The sequence below is a fragment of the Zonotrichia albicollis genome, chromosome Z (assembly GCF_047830755.1).
Source record: "Zonotrichia albicollis isolate bZonAlb1 chromosome Z, bZonAlb1.hap1, whole genome shotgun sequence".
Classification (NCBI taxonomy): Eukaryota; Metazoa; Chordata; class Aves; order Passeriformes; family Passerellidae; genus Zonotrichia; species Zonotrichia albicollis.
The window spans coordinates 21976466-22000265 of record NC_133860.1 but is presented as its reverse complement, the minus strand read 5'-3'; the positions used below and the strand labels follow the sequence as shown (position 1 = coordinate 22000265).

General features: G+C 36.5%; 1 protein-coding gene across 4 annotated transcripts in view; it reads left to right on the top strand.

Moving 5' to 3' along the window:
* FER (FER tyrosine kinase) overlaps positions 1-23800 on the top strand; it is a 160616-nt gene that overhangs the window by 63014 nt on the left and 73802 nt on the right. For all 4 annotated transcript variants that reach the window (XM_005490424.4, XM_014269440.3, XM_014269439.3 and 1 more), the window contains 2 exons: positions 13920-14012; positions 23174-23377. In XM_005490424.4, the coding sequence (XP_005490481.1) occupies positions 13920-14012; positions 23174-23377 (297 nt within the window). The remainder of the gene's footprint in view (positions 1-13919; positions 14013-23173; positions 23378-23800) is intronic.

Below are 23800 nucleotides of genomic sequence, written 5' to 3'. Positions count from 1 at the left end.
ATGCAGGACAAAGGGCTGAAGACAGAGCAGTTGTCAGTATAATTTCATGAGACAGTATTTCTGTGAGACTGTGGCTTCATGAATACATGTTGCCACTGTGGTAAATTGAATGCTAAATCACAGCCTAAACGGTATGATAAAAAAATGTACAATATATATAAGATATATATATAATATACAAGGAAAGTATACAAGTAATATACCTGATCCATGTCTGCAATTTTTTGTTTCTGATGTGCCTCAGAATGACTTGTTTTGTTTCTAGATCTTGGCTATGATTACGAAGATGAAATAAAATCACTTAATGTTTGGCTTTATGTACAATACAAACTTCTGTCATTCTCCTTTAGATTAAATTGACTTAGTTTTGCTAGAACTCTGTAACAATGAGGACTTTCACAATGCCTAACTGAAATTATCTCACTCTGGAAACCTCTGTAGCATTTACTTAGCAACTCCTGTAAAAATGAAAATAAAATGGAAACACAAATATATTGATTTGGGGGGGCTCAAATGAGATGCTTGACAGTCTTGACAGTTTCTGTGTCATGTTAACCTGAAATTTTTGTCTTCTGTGGTAATTGCTGTTTAGAGCAGTTGAACATGTTGATTTTTGTACTGAATTCAGTGTAATGCAGTGAATGCTGCGATACAGAAGGAGCTGGTGTGACTGAGCTGGCCATAGGCAATTGTAATGAAAGATGATGCAGATTATGCATGGCTTTTAAGTGAGGGGAGATGTATTTAGAGAGTTCTAAAAATGAAAAATTTTAAAAGTAACTTCTGAGCTAGAAACAATGAAACAAACAAAAAAAAGTAACTTCTGGTTTATAAAACTGTAAGACTAAAAAAAGTAGCTCTGGGTTTAAAAAAACTAAAAACCTTTTAGATTTGTATTTTGCTAGTCTGAAAGAGAAACACGCATCCTCAAGGAAAATCAAAGTTCAGTGCAGCTGATATAAATTCAGTTTTCTTATGTTAATTTGTTGGCTCTTATAGCATAACACGGAGATGATGTTTTCTCTGTAGGGGGTGGGGAAAGACAAACCTGCAAGTGGAATTATAAACTTTTCCTACCTAATAGGATCCTGCTACGATGTGGTTGTGCTCATTTAGTGATGATTCAAGTTCCAGGCCACAGTAATATGTGACAACTACATAAGGACCATTAATGAAGGAATGATTTGTTTTAGACTAGTTTTGATACGGGCAAATGAGATAGCTTTTTGACAAAAATGCAACTGTTTTCTTCTTAGGCTGTTTTGTAGTAGTATGCAAAGCTGTGACTGTGTGTTGGTCTGCTTGAGACTGCTGCTGCTTTTGTCCATTTGATCTGTTCACTCTATAGAATTTTTTTTTTATAACATATAGAGAAACACTGGTTTTTTGGACAGTTGTATGTGCAATTTGATCTTGGTGTTTCAGGAAGTGTGTGACAATGAAATTTGTAGCTGATGCATTGAATCATGTATAGCTATACCTATAAACTAGAAAATACTGATTTTTTAGGGTGGGGGGGGTGTGGGCACAAAAGGATTTTCTTCTGTAAAAGAAGAGACTGGTCTTTGATTCAACAAGCAGCTTGAGTATGCCAAATAAATACAGCTTATGAAATCTGAGGGAACGCTGCTTGGTTGTTCGCTTTTTAATAACTAATGACGCTTTTTAATAACTAATGATTGAAATAAAAAAAGGAACTCTATTGACTGAACTAATAACTCAAAGTGTTTGCATTTCTGTAGAAAAAGTGCTGCCTGGTTTATTTTGGTTCATCATGCTAGATAAAATTTATGAACCTTAGCTTGAATAGGATTGAAATCTTTTATTTAGTACAATTACTAAGACTTACACACTGACTCTGTCCTCCGTGTTTATTTTGATGATGTTTATATATTCAAAGCAGTCTTGTTTGTGTCTAAGATTTGTAGCTGTAATCTGTGCATGAGTTCAGTGGACCACAGGCTTCACTCAGAGTTGAATTTGAACACTGCCAGTTTTGAGGGTTGGCATTGATGTTTCTGTTGTTTAAATTGGCAGATATTTGTTGTTTTGGCACCCTGCAAGGATTACTTATTAAGCCTACCTCAGTTATGATGCTAAACTTGTGTTCAAGCTGTCACAAAGTTGGTGCATTATTTTATCTATTAACATGCAGGCTGATTCGTGCATAAACAAGTATCTGTCAAGACCAAAAGTAAACATCACATTCTGATTACCCTGCCAAACAGCTGTCAGACAGAAATACCTGATCAGATTTGAATCTAGGCATAGTGCAAGCTCCTTCCAGTTATGAAAGTTTCAGTTTTATTGTTTAACACATCTAATCTAAATGTGGATTTGGCTAAGAACCTGTCATGTCCCATTTGACTGAAGTTCTTCAGGGTCATGTACCCTCTCACAGTAGGATTTTCCAAACAGGTTACAAACACCAGTCCATATTTAGTAATGCTGTTTGCTGGGAGAAGAAAAGGGCTTCACATCCTGCCTGATCACTTAACATATAATGCCATTTCTTGGTGCCTGACACAGCATTTGCCAGGTGGTGTCATTAGAGCCAGTCAGTGAGTCACCTCAAGCCAGTTAAGGAATTATAAGAGGAATCTTGATTAATAGATGCCAGTGTGTAGAGGGCAGAAGTGAAGAAATCTTTCTTTGTACCAGTCAGAACACGGTGATGACAAACATAAAGATAGCACCCCTCTGGTGCAATGACATGGTGGTTGGCTGGGGAGACAGGATTTCTCTGCTGCCTATAAGAACTTCCTTTGAAGTTAGGGAAAAATTTGGTGGTTTCCCCTCTTCACGCCCCTAGAGAATAGTGTTTTCTGTAGGTTGGCATGGACTTGTGCTGAAGCTGGGCTGCAGGTCCCTGCCTGCAGCCTGGGTCTTGCAGCTATTGGATATTTAGTTTTTGATGTCTTTTGAACCATAGGAGGATTCATGGATTTCAGGATCATGAAATATAGTGATGCTGTTCTTACTCTTTATTCTTTACACGTTGACTTTTGTCCACTGCTTCCCCAACAGCTGTTCAGGTTTCAGCTACTACAATACGTCTAATCCCTTCCAGGAACCAGACTTTCTTGAATTAAATGCCTAAGATCTGGACTCCACCACTAGCTTTTAAAGCACTTATCTTCAGCAGGTATTGCTGAGTGTAAATATGGCTGAAAACCAACCAAATCCATCAGTGTTTGAATATATTTAATGAGATCTGGAAAGACTGTCATTCCTCTTGTTAGTGAGTAGGGCATTCTAATTAAAATAATTGACCGATGTAGTAAGTGCAGTCACTAACAAATGCCATAGTCAGTTCATGCTATGTTTATAAATACTGAATTTAGATATATTTTGGGCTTAACCCCCTGTTGGCCCAGTTGGAAGAAGCATCATCTGCTTCATTTGCTGATGCACAGAGTACTTGCTCCCATAGCTTTACTTTTACCTTTATGCAGTTGGTACAGCATCCAGTTAGTTGAATCAGTTGTCTTCCCATGTCTTTGGATACAAAATGCTGAACTTAAACACATGCAGTCCTCCTTAGAAAACCATGCTTTGGATGAAACCTTTGCTTGAGTTGAGGTCAGGAAATTTTTTTTTTCAGAATCTCTAGGAAGAAACTTCCCAAACTGTCCTTCTCACTGACCTGTTGCCTTAGTTCTCCATCCCCTGTACTTTACTGGAGCGTCTTCTAACTAACCTCCATGGCAGAAATAAATTGCCTGCTTGCAGCTCATAGCTGTAATTCTCTTCTGTGCTGATTTATAATCCCCCCCCTACAAACTGCTATACAGATTTACTTTACGAGATCACATTTTGTCAAGGTACTGATGCCATTGTACTCAGTGAGAACAGAGAAGCTCTGCCTCTGCAGATCTGGAATAAAAGAATGAGAACTGTTTTTGTTTTGTTCTCTGCAGAAATGTGGCTTGGCTTCCTGTTGTAGGGTTTTAGTTTTAAAATAACTAACACAGGTTGTAATGAGGAAAGGAGAATGGCTTGTGCTCTCAGTCTGCAGGGTGTGTAAGTATATATGGCAAGCCTGTTAGTGTTATTTTAAGTCTGGGGCTAGTAAAGACAATTTCCAGTTCCAGATGGCATTGTTTGGCATGCACACTGCTCTTCAGGAATTTGTCAACATGCTTGTGGTAGCTGTGGATGATCTTCATCACTTCCTTACTTCAGGCCCAGACTGTTGCAGAGAACATTAGGAGTTGAGGTATTTTGGAGATTTATTTGCAAGACTTTATGTTTACCAGTCTGGATCCTTGTGTAAAAATGTCCTGGACATTGAGGTTGTATTTGCTTGGTCTGCTGAGTTGAGAACTGTATGCATAGCTTTGTTCTTCAGGCACTTGCAGTGGAAAATTTTGCATGCCTCTTGTGAAATGTAGCCTAGAGGTTCTTCACTTGTGGCTTTTTGTTATCAGCCCACAGAGTGGTGACTCTACTTCTCTTTATTAGTCCAGTAGTTGTATTAAAGTTCTTTTGGTCCTTGAATAATATTTACAGGTTTGAAAAGCTTGATGTTAACTTTTTTAAAATTGAAGCTAACTACTGCACATCTAAAACTTCACCATTCTATTGAGGAAGTGCCATTACAGAATACTGTAATTTTTGAACAAGTGCCAAAACAACTCTCTGCCTTTATACTTGGTTTTGTGAATAAATGAGTATATGAAAACATCAGGACATAAATTTTATTTCCTACGCTAATTCCCATCTCTAGTGGAGGAGTACTGTTTTCTTGGTTGCTGTTTTATCACAATCTAGTTCATTAGAGATGCAGTTTTCCAAGTAGGAGTCATGCTGCAAAACAGGTGTTTATGTAGAAAAAATCAATTTCTTCTATTACCTTAGCAAGAATTTTCATTCTAACTCAAGCTTTGTTTTGTTTTTTCTTTTTTAACTTGAAAGAAGGATGCAAGACCATCTTTTTGTGCATAGATGCATATAAGTTCAAAAATATATTGTAATTTGAAGACTTGAGCACTTCAAATCGCAACTGTAGTGTTGATCTTGATTAAAACTCTGGGGCAGCATGAAGCACTACTACATTTCTCTGTTTTTCTGAGAATTCTGGTCATAAAACCCTGAAACTATTTCAACTGGATGTATGCAGTACTAAAGAATAAAAGTAGTCTCTTTGATTGAAAAATTCTCCCAAGAATTTTAACATTGAAATGGTTTGTGGATGCACATTTATTCACTGCTTTTTGACTTGGTTTTCTTGAAGCAGCAGCAGCAGCACAGCCCAAATGTTGAGCATGTTGTCCTAGCAGATGCTGACCTTCACCAGCAGCCAGTTCATCATACAATTGTTTTTTTTCATGCCATTGGTTTTTTGAATTATTAGCTGCCAGTGGATGTAAGATGTTGGCTTTCTTTTGTGAACATTAAGTACTGCAGTATAACTCTGAGTACTCAGTGCAGTCTGTTTTATGTTCTCCCATTGCAACTTAATGAGCACAGAATTATAGCAAGAGAAAACTTGTGAGTATATTTGGAGATCTGTTACTGTGATGTGGCTACGACAACAAAGAAAGAGAAGGTCCATGCCATGAAAAGATAGTTCCCTTTCATATATAGCAAGAGCAGTCATATACAGACTGAAATTTAAATTTAATAGTTTTTTATTACTTGAAACAAGTAAAATGATCTTTTGAGAATTAATAATTTTTGTACATTCAGTTAATAACGGCATTGTTGATTAATAACACTGCTCTTGAAATCAGTGAAACAGTTCATATCTGCAAATGTACATACAAGCCTGAGGTTTTTAAAGGATGGAGGTCTTAATTTTCCCTGTTATATGTTTCCAAAGTTAAATAAGGTAATAGCGTTTAAATTTATTTTTAAAAAAGTATTTATTTATTCTAAATTTGTCCATAGGCTTTCAAAAGTTTTAATTGGTTTGTTAAATTGCCTTTATTGATATCAGGTATAATTTACTTGGCATCATTATGTAATCAGTGGATAGTGGTGTCTTGGGATTTAGTGGTGTAGAGATACAGTCATTAAACAGAGAAGGAATACTTAATTTTGGGGACCTATCTGCACTGCAAAAACCCTTGTCTGGCTACCTTCTCCTTCCACAAAAACAGTTTTTATACAAGATCTCAGTGCCTCAGCTTAGGTGTTGAAGTATATTTAGTCATCTTTTTCTCTAGAGAGCTGTTGACATTCTTGATGATAATTTGGTGAAATCCAAGTATCATGCTTTTAAAAATAAAAGTGCTGTTAGGTGTATATAAGAGTTAAAATGGACTGTGTTTCTGGAAACATTATTGCTAACCCCCATTAAGAGGTGCTCGACTTTTGTTAAGACATTTAATACATGTTCATGTGTTTGGAAGATTTGCTAATTATTTAAAAGATGAAGGTGACATTTCCCTGGCATTTCATATGTAGCTTGAAAAATTAGCCTTCTGAAAGTCTTAATTAAAACAGAAAACAGGGCAGACAACTTAACTGTACATTTTGTTATGATAGATAGGGATTCAAAAAAGAGAGTAAGGGTCAATCATATTGTAATATCCGCAATTCTTTTTTAAAAATTAATCTATTTACACAGAGTGTTTGCTGATAGCCAAACCTTTCCTAGGTAAAATCTGCCAAAGATTTTTCAGGTTTTTGTCTCCAAATATTTCACCAGTCTCTCGCTTAATACTTTTTCTTGCTGCTGTTTGTAGCCACTGTTGTAACTTCAAAATCTGATATATAAGAAATGAAATACATAAAAGTAATCATAAGAGAAAAAAACTTTATTTTGAATGAAAACAAATGTTTTTGATAGTAAGTTAAATAAATCCCTGAACTTTTTACAAATTGTACGTATTATTTCTAACACCCTTTTAAAAACTTCTAACATTGACATTGTAATGTGTTACTACATTCCTGTATACCAGCCTGTAGTAATACTGCCTGATTTCATATAAACCATTAATGACTTCTGATTTATCACTCAAAATAATGTCTAAATGTTGCTGAAGATGTGAGGTCACTAGAAGTGATCAAAACCAAAAAGCATGCCAGAAAGTTTCAGGAAAAGAAGAATAGAGCAGAAAACATTACGTCGCTGTGCTAATTGATGTGCACCTGCTTCCCAAATGCCATAGAACCGCAGAATAATTTAAATTGGAAAAGATCTCAGGGGGTCCACCTGATCCTGCTTCTTTCTCAGAGCAGAGCCATCTTTAATGTTATACCAGACTGCAAAATGCCTTATGCATGTTGAGGTTCTAGCAGCTCCAGTGTTGGAAGTCCCTCTGGGAAACCTGTTTCAGTGTTTAATCACTGTCCTCATTGTGAGGTTTTTGGTTTTTTTCAGTATCTTAACTGGTGTTTTCCTTAATGCAAATCGTCCTTTTGCTATGTACCACAGAAGAGTTTGGTTTTATTTAACTGATTGTATTTTCAGCTCCCTTAATTAAAAAACTGATGTAGAAAAATTCAGAAAGACAAAATAATAATGCTCAGATATGTGGAGGAGCTTCTGTGGAATTAGTGAATAAGTAGATTGGGCTTTACAAACTTGAGAATTGCAATGAAAGGGATTATGATAAAGATGTAGTGGGGAAAGTGAAAAAGGAATAACGACTTTTCTTTGTCTTTGCAGAAGCAAGAAGTAGGGCTCATCAAGTAACCACATTAGTCAAATGATTCAAAACAAGCACAGAAGCATGTTCTTCAAAAATGTGTAATTAATTTGTGCAAGTGTTTGCTACAGTAAGGCATTGTAATAAGTAACATAAATTCAGAAAACAGCTAAAAAATATGGAAGGAAAATCCTTCCATGACTGTTGCATGTAGAAACATCACATCTAGAACAGTGACACTTATCTTATACTACAGCTGCTTGGAGAACAAAGACATGCTCTGAAGAATAGTCATTCTCCTTTTCTTACAGGTTATTAGTCCACTGGCGTAGTCTAGGATATGCTTTTGGTCTGAGAAATTATAATAATTATCAAATTTCACACTACTAAGTCTTGTTTTTCAGGCTACCCCCTGCAATGCAGGATAGGTAACATTAATTTTCATCCAGTGCAGTGTTTTATAATATGTATACATCAATTATGCATAATTTCTGCTGCTTTGGAAGGTGTTTAAAACAGAAAATGCTACCTTATCATAAAGTGATTTTTGAATACCTATGTTGTTTTAATTGGTTTCACTGTGTACATGAGATATTTTTAGTTAGCTTTGAATATTTAAATTTTTAATAACTGTATTATATCTACATGGCTCTGCACAGTTCTAGATATCTACAGTAGTAAACTAAGAAAATGCATATTATAATTCCTGGAAAGGAACTCCAAAGAGATGATCTACTCAACTCAAGCAATCAGCTTGTATCCAACCAGCAACTGGTTTTGTGTGTGAGTGTCATGTTAATAATTTAAAATACTCTGTGTTTTTTTGTAAAGATGGCATGATTCTTTATCTGGTTTTCTGCATGTGGTCTTTCTGAGATACGTAATTCTGTCATGAATGGGACCAAAAAAAAACCCCTAAAAAAACAGAGAACAGTGTTTTGAGTAACAAAATTAGTCTTATTTCTGAAACCATGTCATAGGCTTTAGGGGTATTGGCCATGTTCTGCTGTATGCCAGAATTTTAATATGTCAGCATTTATATCTCTTTCAGAAAGTGCTAACAGCTGTGAAACAGACATACAAAGTTTTTTGTGGTTAGTATATCCACTCATCAGTTGGCAGGCCAGAGTTAATGTCACAGTAAAAATTTATTACATGCTTTTGGGGCCACTCCTTAGTAACTTCTAATCTCCACTACTGAAGTGACTAATGCAGATGATCATTTTCAGAAAGTTATTTTCTCTATTTTGAAGAGTTTCTGCTTGTAAATCACAAAACTTCATTCTCACTCTATACTTCCGTAGACTTCAAAAAAACCCAAATGATTCCTTGTTCTGCCCATTGTCTAAATTTAAAGCCTTGAGATGAATGTTGTTCAGCACTTTTTTCATCGGGGAATGTGTATTATCAAACAAGAAAGGAAGCTAGCATTCACTTTACAAAAACTGTATTAATTACTCTGGCAGATGCTGTCTGTATGCCTGTTTCATCTGTATGTTCATTGAACATCGTTTGCAGTAGTTGCTGGAATTTCCCTGTCAAATTTATCTTAGAGCCCTTGTATTCTACTGAATTTTCATCAAAATGTCTGAGGACCAGTTCCCTAGCCAAATTACAGAAACAGTGATATGATTCTCAAATCACTGATTAATTTCTTCTGATTGAAATCCCTTTTCTTCTGAGAGCATTTTCGCTTTCACTTGTAGAGTCATCATCACATTTCCTCTGAGTTTTCTGTGAAGGTTCTATGATTTGGTTTGCACGCCCACATTCAACTTCTCTATCCATGTGGACGGCTCACGTCTGACTCATGAGACATTTTTTTCTTTGAATGGAGTAATGTTAGAGTATGGGCTTATTTGTATCACTGTACATACATGGCTCACTAGTGTTTTAGGAATATTCAATATATGCTTCATTGTCCTTTGTCTCTTGCTGACAATCTTGCACCTTTGATTTGTAGTGTTACTGTTTTCCTGTCTCTCAGAAGCATTGATTCTATTTTATTTTTATCTTAGATCTCTCTCTAGCCTCTTACTTCATTGCTTTTTAAAAAAGAGTATAGACTATTTTTCTTTTATAGAAACTTCTAAAATACAGCCCTAGTCCTGGATTTATACCACTAAAAAACTCTTCTGGGCTTTTACATCACACAGTTCATTTTAAGCAAAACCTTTTTTTCCTGTTGCTTTTTCTTGCCTATGTTCGTTGAAAATACTGTTGTGACTCTGACTCATCTGGTCTACCTTTTTGATTGCATCACTCTGCTGGGTATATTGTTTTATTTCTCATACACTGTTAAGATTTGCAGTGATTGCACTCAGTGACAAGACTGTGTGCTTGGCAAATGAGCGACTTGTCCATAGGAATGTATCAGTTAAATGTCATGACCATGGAAGAAGATAAATTGTAGTGAAAAATCCACTAAAACACACAGCATCTCACACTGCACAAGATCCCCCAAAGACAGTACAGGAAACACAGAAGCCCAGATTCTGGTCATATATAAAGATGCAGTTGAGGAAATCCTCAAGTAAAATAGCAGGTGCTTCACTCATGGTTTTCAACTGACCTAAATCCTGCTCTTGTTTTTTGGTTCTTATGCTTATTTTCTTCTTTCTGTCACTTGTGAGAAGAGAAAGAATGGAAGAATGTCAGAATGGTTGTCTTCTGTTGTGACATCTCTTGAAAAAAGCTGAAGTAATTTTTCCCCTCTTAAGAAGGAAAGAAAACTGAACAGCTTTTCATCCTTCCATTCTGACACTCTACAGGTGCTGCCCTACCATGCTTCAGTGATACCAGTGAGGTTATAGCCCTGAAAGTGTGAGCACATCTCCAGTTCTTCCTGTTTACTCCCCTGCTATCTGCAGCTATGTAGAGTCATTTCAGTGGGCTCCCAGCAAGGCTGACTCTGTGTCTGGGGTGACTGAAATTCCCTGGTGTTCTTTCAGGTGTTCTCCTGCTGACCTGCCTGCCTACCCCAGGCTGTGGGCATCTCAGTGGTGTGTGTGGATGGCATCTCATCCCACAGCTTATCATTGTTAAACCTGATGATATCCCCCACCTCAGTTATGTCTAGTTTATGATATAGTTAATTTCAATTTGTTCTGGGGAGTCATTAGAAACATGGCTAGTTATAAAAAGGAAAATATCAGTCATGTATTTTTCATAATTTTTTATTATGTGCTCCCATGACACAGATGTGTTTAAACTCACTTAAAAGAAATAGGTTAAAACGTTTTCTGATGACAGCTTGTATTTGCGTACATACCTAGCTTCTTAATGGTAGAGTACAAGTTTTTCTGTAGTAATTCAGTTATTACATAAAATATTATGATCTACAGGTTAGTTTGCTTTCTACAGAAATTGGTGTTATATAAAATAAGTGAGAAATCATGCTGCCATTTTCTTGATGTCTCTGAAACTAATTAATTTGAGCTGAAATGAAACTGAATCAGCTAATATGCTTTAGGGGCTGTGTTGTGTATGCTAGTAAGTGTAGTACTCCATATTGCTCTCTATAGCATCACTGGAGCAGAATTCCTAATACCTTTCCAGTGTCTAGATCAGATTGCTTAGTCTGATAGTCACATGTCTTACAACTTTGAAACTTTTGTCATGACTACATATTTGGCATGTTTGTTCTGTTTGGTGACATGATTTCTGTTGGAATGAGCACTGTGTGCAATTGTAATGAACTTTCTGAGTGAAGAGTGCCTCTGTTCTCTGCTAGGTTCCTTCAGAAATTTTAAGTTACCTAATACCCTGAAATAATTCTTTCAACTACTAAATCCTTTGTTGAATTGAGAGTGTCTTGACTAAGAGGTTCAAAATTTGGGGCTGGGGAGAGATCACTGAAAGATAGCTGTGATGTGCATTTGCTTTTGTTTTGTAAATCAGACTTAAAATAACACTCTGATTTAACTAGTAAGATATTACACACGCATGTACATAAATACATTTTAAAATAAGTAGATGGCATCTTCTGGGTTGCAGTTCTACACTAGTTCAGAAAAAAAGATATACTTAATGTGCATTAAAAAATCCCTTTATACAGATTTTTATAATATTCTGAGTGAAAAACAGGTTTCCTGCAAGATCAGACAGTTCCTTCTAAGGCACACTGCAGCTGGAAAATGGCAAAAAAAGTCAGCAGAAGACCACTTTTGTAGCTCTTTAGCTGTATCTAGGTTGCCCTAAAATACTTGAATGGAATAAATAAACTCAGTACTGACTGCAGTTGTGTTTTGTCATATGTTTGGTTAGGCCTGCTGTGCAAATTCTGAGTCTTCATTGCTGTAAGATATAGACTAGTTTCAATATGTCAGGGGAAAGAACTGTAGAAATGCTAAATACTGTTTATAAATGTGCTATAGTTGGAACAGGATGTGCTACATTTTGAACAAAGCCAAAGCTTATCCCTTAAATCCACATTTCAATAGTCACTCTATTTAATGCAGAAGTTTGTCTTTGTATGTCGTTCAGTGGTGCTTATCAAAGTTGTCCCAGGCCTTGAGCCTGATATTTTGAGTGAAAAAAGCCCCCTGTTGTTAATGTGTTTTTGTAAATGAGAAATTGGTGAATGTAGGACCTTACTTGTAGTTTGATGTTGTTGCTAGATAAGCAGGCTGTTAGTGTCCACTAGAACGGGAGCTCTTGAATTTTGGTTGTGGGAAGTGAAGTAGAGTTTGTACATCTTTTGCTAACTTATTTTTTCCTGTTATGTAAGAAGTATACAAATAATTGGTGTTAAATCTCCTGGCTCACTTCTGAAGAGATGTGTGGAGTGGATTATTCCACAACCAGCATGCAAGCTAATGTAGACTTTGTGTCTTAGTTGTTAATGAAGTTTTTTTGGTTTTGTTTGGTTGGTTGGTTGATTTTTTTTTGAGTATTTTTGGTTTTTCCTTTTTTTGTGTAAGCAGTTTAATTCAGCAGCATCATAAGAATAAAAATCAGGTTTCAGCACAGAGTTGTTTTACTAAAATTAAATTACTTAGTGTATGATAATATTGAGTCCGATAAAATGTATAAAAATGTTATTGATGGGTAAGTGGGCACCCTGTTAATGAGTATTTCTGTGACAGATGCACTCCCTATCAGAGTTCTCACAATTTGGCTGGTTTTTGCACTCTTTTATTCAATAGCGTACAAATTAAGGCAAATTGCAGACTTCTGCTAAAAAATAAATAGTGTTATTTTGCTAAGAGAGCACTTAACCTGTATCTTGTAAAATAAACTCTATTTGGAAATAATTTTCAAAGACTGCTAAATTTGGTGTGCAGATTTGTTGCTTGTTTGGAAATCTTGGAATAAACTGAAGCTGCATTTCTTACATTATGAGATCTATGGTTTCTTCTCTCAAAGGTGTACATTGGAAACTTGGAAGCAATTTTTCTTTGTAACACTGGCAGTTGTAGTCTGTCTTCATTGTCAGTTTTTTACAGTTTTGAGTTAACCTAAAGCATGAGGTTGTTAATGTGTGATTTTTCTGCTTCAAGTTTATATACCTTATGAGTACTCATTGAAGTATCTTTGTCATTTCTGAAGGTGATTTACAAGTAATAAACTAAGTTTATCCATATTGAAAATACTTTTTTTTTACAGGTTGTTATTACTTTGAGAGCTGATAGTAGAGATGAAGAAAAATAGAGTCTTTGGACTAAGTCAGCTTTTGAGACTTTGGAATTTATATTGATTTCTGCTGAACTAGAGATGCTTAAAGGCTGTTTCAGTGTTCCAGTCAGAACCCTCTTCTTGCAGAATTTTAAATTCAGGCAGTGGCTTGTCAGAAGTGACAGTGGCGCTTATGGTTTACAGTAATATCAGAAGAGAAATGGCTCCTATTACTTGCACCGATGGATGCTAATATTTACAGGTAGTCTGTTGTTAGAGAAGGACCTGTTAATAAAGGGAAAAAATCTAAAAACCTATTAAGTAAGGATAATGCACATACATAGAGTTTTTTACTGTGTGGGGATTTTTATTACATATTTTCAAATCATTGTCCCTTTAAAATTTCAGGTATTTCAGGAGAACTGAGACTTATGTCTCTTGTTTTTGGAGTAAAAAAGAATTTCAGTTTTCTTTATAGTCCAAATATTTGCACAGAATATTTTAGGAAATATAGAATTTGTAAGTGGTTAAATTGATCTCTGCTTAATCCTGCTGATTTTGACACTTTCTGTCTTGTATCAATAGCAGTTCAGCCCATATCTTTTATTTAAGTGAAATTCAGGATTCTATATTGTACATTCTCCAATAAATTAATGATCCTACAGATTTGCCTTTTTTCACTAAAGATTATGGCCTTTCTCCTAGGACAAGAAGGATAAAGTGTCAAGGTTTGACACTATACGTCATTCCATAGCTGGAATTATAAGGTCTCCAAAATCCATGTTGGGTTCATCATCGGTAAGTAGTACCAATACTGTAGTGTTGTGATATTGTTTTTTCAGCTTAAATAAGATTTCTTTTTCCTTTAAACATCATGCATTTTCATCTGAATGGACAAAAATGACATTAAAACAATGTTATATATACATTGTTCTGACTGATCAGCATACAGGATAATATCATGGTATAGTGGTGTGTCAGAACAACTTGCCACACTTCAGGAGAATCACATTTTGTATGTTCTTTGCAGCTTCCGGAGTGGTGCTATATCGTTCACAGTATTCTTCCTGATGAAGCTGATTTTCTTGAAATGCACTGTATGATAATAATCTCTATTAGGTTAGATGTTTTACCAATTGTTTTACCAATTGTTGCAGTAATTGTATTACCCGTATTTTTTAAAAAAAAGCTCCAGTGTACAAGCATATTGTTACTTATTGCTACTACTCCTGTACTGTATAAGTTACTTGAAGTAATCTTGCTTAAAACCCTACTAAAAATGGTTGTTGAGTATCTCTGAGATATAGTTTGCTTTTGTTGAAATTCTGTAATTGCTGGACAGATGTCCTTGTTTGTTTTACTTTTGTATTTACTTCTGTTTGTTTCATGTGGAAGCTTGCAAGTTTAGTTAGAAGCCTTGAGCCTCTACTTGTGGATGTATGAGATTGTACTTGAAAACTTGAAAGCCTTCTGCCTTTTTCTTGAATATGTGATCACCATAACCCTCCCAACTAAAAATAAAACAAAAACCGCAACTCAAAAATCAAACAAATGGGGAAAAAAACCTGGAAGAAATTTGGGTGAAGTTTTAAAATTCGTTTAAAATTGCCTTTTAATTGTGATCTTGTCACCTAAAATACAAGCTCAAAGTAGCATTCTTGAGAAAACTTCAGAAGTAATGGGTCTTCTATTTTATGCTGCAGGATTGCATCCAAGGACCCATTAAAGGGCACAGCAAACCATATTTAAGCTAGATAGTATTCAGACGGGGTGGAAGAGATAAAAATTACATATGTGTAAATACACATGTTGTATGGAGAGGACAACTGTACATAGTGATGAAGGAATGGAAATATAAATATAATAATAGATAAAATTAGGGTAGAAAGGCTTTTCCTCTGAAAAACATAAAAGTTGTATGGCATTTGAAAAGTAATAGGAAAAACCTTGCTAAAATATTAAAATATCCTTGATGTTAAACAAAATCTCCACATTATTGTGATCTTCATTTTATTAAAGTTCTAGTTGTGGTAAAAATGCAGCATTTAATATTAAAAACTGATTAAAATGTGTATTTCTGTGACCTCTGTTCTTTATGTAGGTGAGACAAAGTGTTCATCTCTGTTTCTATGTATTACAAAACTTATGACTTCAAAACAAACCAAAAAACTTCCACAAACCACAGAAAAAACTTATCTGAAACTGCTTCAGAGAAAATTTGGAAGATAAAAAAAATCCTGAGATAAAAAAAAAACTTAAAAAAAAATCTTGAAATAAAATGCTTAGATTAAATCAGGGAAAGTCGATGTCAAAATGTCAATTGGCTTAAAGTGTCATTTTAAATAGTCTATGTGCCACACTCCAATTTAATTCCATGTAAGGTGATGTAAATCTGGCTCTAGTGCGTGATAGATAGGATTGGTGAAACCTTGGAATATATTTGGAAGAACTAAGATTGGTGTTGGTTCATGTGAGTCAGAAAGTAAAATCTAGTAACAAGTGCAATCTTGATTACCTGTTTCTTAAATGACACTTAAATTACTTCAGTTACAATGTATAAATTTCAGCCAATTTTCACTTTTACTTTGTATTTTGATTTAGCGGCTTTGTGTATGTTACAAAAGCTGACCAGGGTGTACAGCTCAAATTTGCTTCATGACTTAGCTATTAAATGTGGTCAGCTATTTCCTTCTGACAACTACATAAGCATGTTTAATTGCTAAATATATAAACTGGTACTTAAAACTTATTATCCATCAACAAAGTATTCAAAATTATTACTGAATGTGTATTTAAAGTAATACTAACATCCATTAAAAAAAAAATATATTTTTAAATGGACCAGTACAAAAAGGATGTCAAAGCAGATTTGCAAAAGGACTGGTACTGATCTTCTCATATAGTCTAGTCTAAAATGATCCTACCTACCTGTTTTCAAATTATTGATTTGGAGCATTTAAAGTTTTTAAAGTATTTCTAAGTATTCAATTTTTAAATATATTAAAACTTTAGAAATGGAACAATATAATGATTTAAATGTAGTGCTACATTATAAACACTGTCCAGTATTTTTAATTGGTGAAATAAATTGAATTTCGTTTGTATAAATTTGAGAGGACTAATTTTTTGTGTGTTATCTGGAAAAAGTCATAGGGAAACTGTGCCATTGTAAAAGCAGACAGGAGTTTTTTGTGTGTTGACATTGAAATTCTGTATGTGCTCTCAGAATGAGAGGGTAATACAGGAAAAAAATGTTGTTTGAAGAGAAAGAAACAAGGTGAAGGATTCAGATAGTTTTTGGACAAAATACAAGCCAATTTTCTATAACAGCAAGAGATGTAACTTAAATGAAATGAGGAAACACAACAGTGGGGGTATCTTTCATGTACCAGTAATGAAATGCTGTGAATAATCTGAATGAAGAGTCTGAACAAATTGCATCATGAATGCCAGCTTCTGCCCTTCTGCATATTTTTTTAATATGAAACATTTGAGCTTGACAGAAACATCTGCTTTTATTTATAGGAATTTTTTTTTACTGTTTATAGGATAGTAGGTGGAATTACTGCTTGTTTCAGATGGTGTACTATTAGCATGTGGGCATGAGCCAGGTACACAGAGACTAAATATTCCATAGGGTATTGTCTCCAATTAACAACTTAAATTTATTGCTTTACATTCTTATTTGTGTCAGTGCTACTCTTTTACTCCGTGAGAGAAAAAATATCTTGAGAAAATGTTTTGTTTGCTCAAACAGGGGAAATAAGAGATTACTGAACATTTGCATTCAGAATACACACAAAAATAGAATATTTAGCATGCTGTTAGTGCAATAAAATATCATCCCCATTATTATTTTTATTTAATTCTTGGTGCAAGTGCAGGAATAATATACATTTTTTTGAGTAGAAATAACACACTGCTGTTTGCTCAGTTTTTTTCTTGAAATAAGGGAAGCAGCAGAGGACTGCTTCTTTTTACTGTTGGAGAAGAGCCTATATTTTAATGGGTTGTTACGCAGGGAGAAAGGAGCTCAATATAAGGAAAGAGGACAACATGATAAAATACATGAGGATTTGATGATGATGAAAACCATGAGAAGCATGGTGAAATACATGAGGCCATCTCCTTGTAGAAGAAAAAGTGTGATTAGATATATAAGAACACACACCCCCCCCCAGCCCCACCCAATAATCCGTGAGTGCATGTCATGGTTTGAGCTTGGCACAGAGCCAGTGCCCCCTATGAAAATGCTTTACTCTGGTGTTTGCTGTGAGATGTGACTAGGAATAAGCAAAATAGGTTCTAACTTAAACATAAAGGACACTTTATTACTTAAACTACAGGAAAAATAGGGAACGACTATAAGGAAAAAGAAGAAAAGAATTGAAAACTTTACAAAAAAAACTATTTTCTTCTTCTCCACTACTTGACTTTCTTAATCTAATACATCTTTTCAAAACACTCGGTACGACACTTTAGTATACTCAAACATCAGTTCATGAAGAGGAAAGGAGTCTTTCTCGTTCTATAGGCTTCTCTTGGAAACACACTGAAACTTTGTGTGTTTCTCTGTTACTTCGGCACTGCTCGGAAAAAAAAAAGTCTTTTTGCTGCTTGTAACATCGTCTTTTTATGCTCAGTGCTTTCACTACTGAGATATGGACTAGAGCTGCTTTTAGGGTTGTCTTTCAAGGATGCCTTGTCTCACTCTAAAAAGGCACAGTCTCTGCTTTTGGGACATCTGTCCCCCCCATATTTTTCTAACCCCTTGGGGCCGGGGGGTCTTCACGAAGAACTTTCTTGGTTTTGAGGCACTGCCTCTTCTTAAATGCAGTTTGTGTCACAGGAACAACTGAGTCTATAGCCACGAGAAAAGTCTAGCCAAAAGGCCACTCCAAATCATCTCTCTCCATTCAATCATCTCTACATCTCATCTCTTATCTCTCTTCTTATTCAGCTTCGAGGAGGATTAGCATTTTTGCAAGGTCTCAATCATGTAAGAAAGGGTTAAAAGTTTTCAGTCTCTGTCGGTCCGGAGCGACTCTCACGCACGCTGCCTACACGCTGCCGCTCCGGCCGGGCACTCTCCCTCCTTCTCCTCCCGGCTGGCTGCTCTCCTGGGGGGGGGCTGGCTGCCCGAGGGTTGACTCTCTGGGATCTTCCACCCTTCTATCTTCGAAGCCCCCCCGAAGCCCCTTCAACCTCATCTTTGTCCAGGCCCCGGGCCTACCGCATGGCCGGCCCCTCCCCCGCCCAGCAGCAGCGGGCTGGGCGGGGGAAGAGATCTGACCTCTTCGCCCGACGATGTCTCAAAGAGGAAGTTCTAAGGGCAGTGCCCTGCTTTTAACTCCTGTGTATTCTCGGAGGTGTGTCTAAACTCCACTGGCCACACCGGACGCCAGTCTCAAACCCAAAACCTTCATTGGTTTGACTACAGCTTCCCAGAATTCTCACTCCTTCCTGGTCAAACCATGACACTCCACTCTTCACCTCTGAGAATACACTTTCTAAAATTATCAACAAAATTACAAAACACTTCTACACAACAATACCTTAGATTCACTATCTATCTACTTTAACTTAGTACATGCTTTTTTTTATTCTTTTTGGTCTCGTCTCACAGCTTATCTCATCATTCTTCTGTAATTCGATTCCCGCTCAGGGAACCAAAAAATGTCATGGTTTGAGCCTGGCACAGAGCCAGTGCCCCCTATGAAAATGCTTTACCCTGGTGTCTGCTGTGAGATGTGACCAGGAATAAGCAAAACAGGTTCCAACTTAAACATAAAGGACACTTTATTACTTAAACTACAGGAAAAATAGGGAACGACCATAAGGAAAAAGAAGAAAAGAATTGAAAACTTTACAAAAAAAACCATTTTCCTCTTCTCCACCACCTGACTTTCTTAATCCAATACATCTTCTCAAAACACCCGGTACGACACTTTAGTATACTCAAACATCAGTTCATGAAGAGGAAAGGAGTCTTTCTCGTTCTATAGGCTTCTCTTGGAAACACACTGAAACTTTGTGCGCTTCTCTGTTACTTCGGCACCGCCCGGAAAAAAAAAGTCCTTCTGCCGCTTGTAACATCGTCTTTCTATGCCCAGTGCTCTCACCACTGAGACATGGACCAGAGCTGCTTTTAGGGTTGTCTTTCAAGGATGCCTTGTCTCACTCCAAAAAGGCACAGTCTCTGCTTTTGGGACATCTGTCCCCCCCATATTTTTCTAACCCCCTGGGGCCGGGGGGTCCTCACGAAGAACTTTCCTGGTTTTGAGGCACTGCCTCCTCCTAAATGCAGTCTGTGTCACAGGAACAACTGAGTCCATAGCCACGAGAAAAGTCCAGCCAAAAGGCCACTCCAAATCATCTCTCTCCATTCAATCATCTCTACATCTCATCTCTTATCTCTCTTCTTATTCAGCTTCGAGGAGGATTAGCATTTTTGCAAGGTCTCAATCATGTAAGAAAGGGTTAAAAGTTTTCAGTCTCTGTCAGTCCGGAGCGACTCTCACGCACGCTGCCTACACGCTGCCGCTCCGGCCGGGCACTCTCCCTCCTTCTCCTCCCGGCTGGCTGCTCTCCTGGGGGGGGGCTGGCTGCCCGAGGGTTGACTCTCTGGGATCTTCCACCCTTCTATCTTCGAAGCCCCCCCGAAGCCCCTTCAACCTCATCTTTGTCCAGGCCCCGGGCCTACCGCATGGCCGGCCCCTCCCCCGCCCAGCAGCAGCGGGCTGGGCGGGGGAAGAGATCTGACCTCTTCGCCCGACGATGTCTCAAAGAGGAAGTTCTAAGAGCAGTGCCCTGCTTTTAACTCCTGTGTATTCTCAGAAGTGTGTCTAAACTCCACTAGCCACACCGGACGCCAGTCTCAAACCCAAAACCTTCATTAGTTTGACTACAGCTTCCCAGAATTCTCACTCCTTCCTAGTCAAACCATGACAGTGCAATATGGCAATAAATGGAGATCTTAAAGGGCAATGGAAATCTTAGAGATAGGCAATAAACAAAAAGTTGGGGAGAGGGAGAGTTGAAATTTGCAGTGTGAGTTCCTTTCTCTTTGCACAATTTGGTTAATTATTGTTACCTTCCAGCAAAATTAACAAATCCTAGAAGCAATATTTCTTCCTTTAGGCTATTGAATCATTGAGTGCTTCTGTAAGTGTACATACAAATGAGCAAGAGATCCATCCCCAAATGAGATTGTAAAACATTATGGCCTAGAATATAAACTTGTCATATTAACTTGCTGGCTGATATTTAAGTAGAGTCTAAAGAAAAGCAGTGAGTGAGTTTAAAGAAAATTTCATTTTGTGCAGGTAGGGTTTTTTTTCCTCCTCTGTTTTCCTTGAAGACTAATCTATCGTCTAATTCTAACTATAAAATGCAGTAGAAATATAAGTACTAATAGTAGTAAACTGAATTGAAATCAATATTGAAGTAGATATATATCCTGCATTGGTACTCTTTTTTCTAGTCTTTCAGCCGTGTTTTATTCTATAGCCAGTTAGGGTCAATATTGTATCACAGAGGAAATATGTTGGAATCAGAAGACTTGTTCATAAAAATAATGTGATTTTAATAACATTGAAGACAAAAATAATTGCTGCTTACTTCATTAGAAAAGCCACCTTTTAAAGGTAAGGTAAGGTAAATTGAAGGACCATCAACAAAGAAAAGTCCATGGAACTTCCACTCTTTCTTTCTGAAGTAATAAACAATACTTCAATCAAATTTTAAAGGGAGGGAAAATTTATGATAGAGTTATAGACAATACCATTGTTATCTGTGTCTAAAATGGTCATAAACTCTTTCTCTGTCATAAAGGCTCTTAAGATGCTTTGTTTTGAGATTTGATCCTGATTGTCTGAATGGTGCCTCAGCCTGAACCCAGTTGTACATAAGCATATTTTACAATGTGGTGGCTTCATTTTTAAGATATAAATGAATTGCATGTCTGGTTGGTTTTTTTTTTAAACTTTCTTTCATGAAGGCCATGAAGTAGATCAGTCACCCTGTACTGTCCTTTTATCCTTAGGAGCATTCCCTCTCAAGTAGGAATCTGCTCCTGTTAAAGAGTTTGCTACTCTGAACATAACAGAGATCGAGGTTTTCTTTCAAGTCAAGCTCAGAATATTTGAATAAATAAATAAAAAAATACTTACTTGAAATAAATGTTCAAGTAAATAACATTGTCTAACATTTTGAAAGCTTTTCTCTTTCTTTTAGAAATTTGTGAAAGAAAATGTCATAATGTCATTTAACAGTGGTGAACAGTTTTCACCTGGGATGTTTTTTAACTGTTGATGAAATTGAAAGATAGTCATATCTTCTTGGCCAATCAATATCTCTGCTTTTAAACAGCTCATTGTGCTGATAAACACATAACCTTGGAGTACAGCTTTTGCCTCTAAAAACTCTGTGCAATTTTTGTTCAAGCTGTAGTTATTTCTTACATAGTGCTTCCTATCTCTGACTCTGTAACAGAGCACACTCTCTCTTGTGATCAGCCTGTTGGTTTATAGCACTTGTTTCAAATCTCAGGTCTGAAATTCTCCTGAATTTCATCCATGATGATTCTCTCTCTCTGTTGATACCTGAGACTACAAGGGTCTGTCAGGTTCTTAAATATGTTCTCCAGTTTTCCGTCAAGATCCTGGCCAAGGATCCTGACAAAGAACTAAACTGGTTCTTTGAAGTATAACTTAGGCAACTGGAAGCTGACAAATATATTTTTAACAGCTAAAAATATGTGCAAGTACTAAAGAATTGCAGATATTTGGAAACAAGAATTCCTGTGTAGATTCCCATTCTTGTGTCTGCTCATTTCCACTCTCTGAGTCTGAGACCATTCCTAGTGTTTTTTGGACTAGGTGAGGCATTGTAGTCTAAGTATCTTCTGAGAAGAAGAACCTTAAATGTACAGATGGCCCTAGCCTGGGGTGTTATCAGGGCAGAGCAATAGCAGAGGTTAATTCAGAATGGTATTGCTTTGCTTGCATCTGTTTGATTGTGCTTCACTGAGACAGAGATCTCTGTGCCGTTGCCTAGGTGCACTTCAGGAGTCTGGGAAACATCCACATACCTGTTCTACTCGCAGTGTGTGCTGTGTTACATTGTTCAGAGCTTTACCACTCTGGCTGTGAGAATTTCTATGAGCTTTTGAATTACATACAGCTTAAATGAGGGCTTGCCTTCCTACCCAAAGGTAGGAATAAATAAGTCTGAAGTGGTCAGTGACAAAATACAAAGTTTTAGTCAGAGTTTTGTTAAACAATGTAGGCATGTTAAAATTAACGTGTGAAATAATAGATTAAAACTCATTAGCTTCCACTTATAGCTAGTAGCTTCCATTTGCAGCCAATTCCATGTAGTGAAAACAATTCCTTACAATCTTTGTGTCTTACAGTAGAGTTCCTAAGGACACTACACCCAAGTGTGTACTCTGCTCTACAGGGTACGTGTTAGAAAAAAAGGCTCATAATTGTTAATTGATTTGGGATGCAATTGATGAACTCTGAAAACAGTTTTTCCAATTCAAGTGCTTTGTATGAGTCTCAATGTGTTATGGTTTTGTCTGAGAAGTTTCTGTCTGGATAGAGAAATTATTAATTTTCAGTTGTTAATAACATGTCAGAATGTGTGAGAAAGAGTTGGTCAGTATGGCTTACGAAAAACTGCAAGCTAGATGAAAAATATTGCATGCTTTATAGATGATTCCTTAAACTTCTGCTTTTGATATATTGATTTTTCAGGTAAAAAGAAAAGAAAGCAACCAACATGCTTTTGTGCAAGTGTAAGAGCTGTAAGAGCCTTGATCTTGTTGGTTAATAGAAATACATAATTTAGATACATAAAACAGAAATTATTGTTGTTTGTGGTACTTTTCATGTGCAAGGAAATTCTTAAAGTGTACTGTTATAGTAACATTTTTCTTCAATATTTTTCCCAAGTTCTTTGATGTAATCTCAACCACTGAGAAACCATTGGCTGAGCAAGACTGGTATCATGGTGCAATTCCAAGAATAGAAGCCCAGGAGCTGTTAAAGCAGCAAGGAGACTTCTTGGTGCGAGAGAGCCACGGGAAACCTGGTGAATATGTCCTTTCTGTGTTTTCAGATGGACAACGGAGACACTTTATCATACAATATGCTGATGTACGTCTCTGATATAGTACTGAATATTCAAGTTAGGATCTACATAGTTTGCTGTAGCAAATGGATTTAGCCTTTATGTGCAAATATGAAAGCTGTTAGAAATATTTCCATCTGTGCTGTAATCAGGAGTAAAGGTCATTCTGGGAAATAAAGGAAAAGTAGAAAGTATCAAGTTATTCAGTATCTTTTGTCTTATACTGAAAAGCCAAGATATTTCTGTAAATGTTTTGAAATCTGGAAATTGTTACTGTTTATTTATGCATTTACATTTGGTTATTGATTGGTTGGTTACCCATTTTCATAGTTGGTGCAAATTTAGCTACTTCTAGTTCAGACTGTAATGATCCCACTGCATCTTCCTGAAAAATTGAAATAGCCATGCAGAAGAAAATAATCTGTGTGGTTTTTTGTAAACATGGGAAT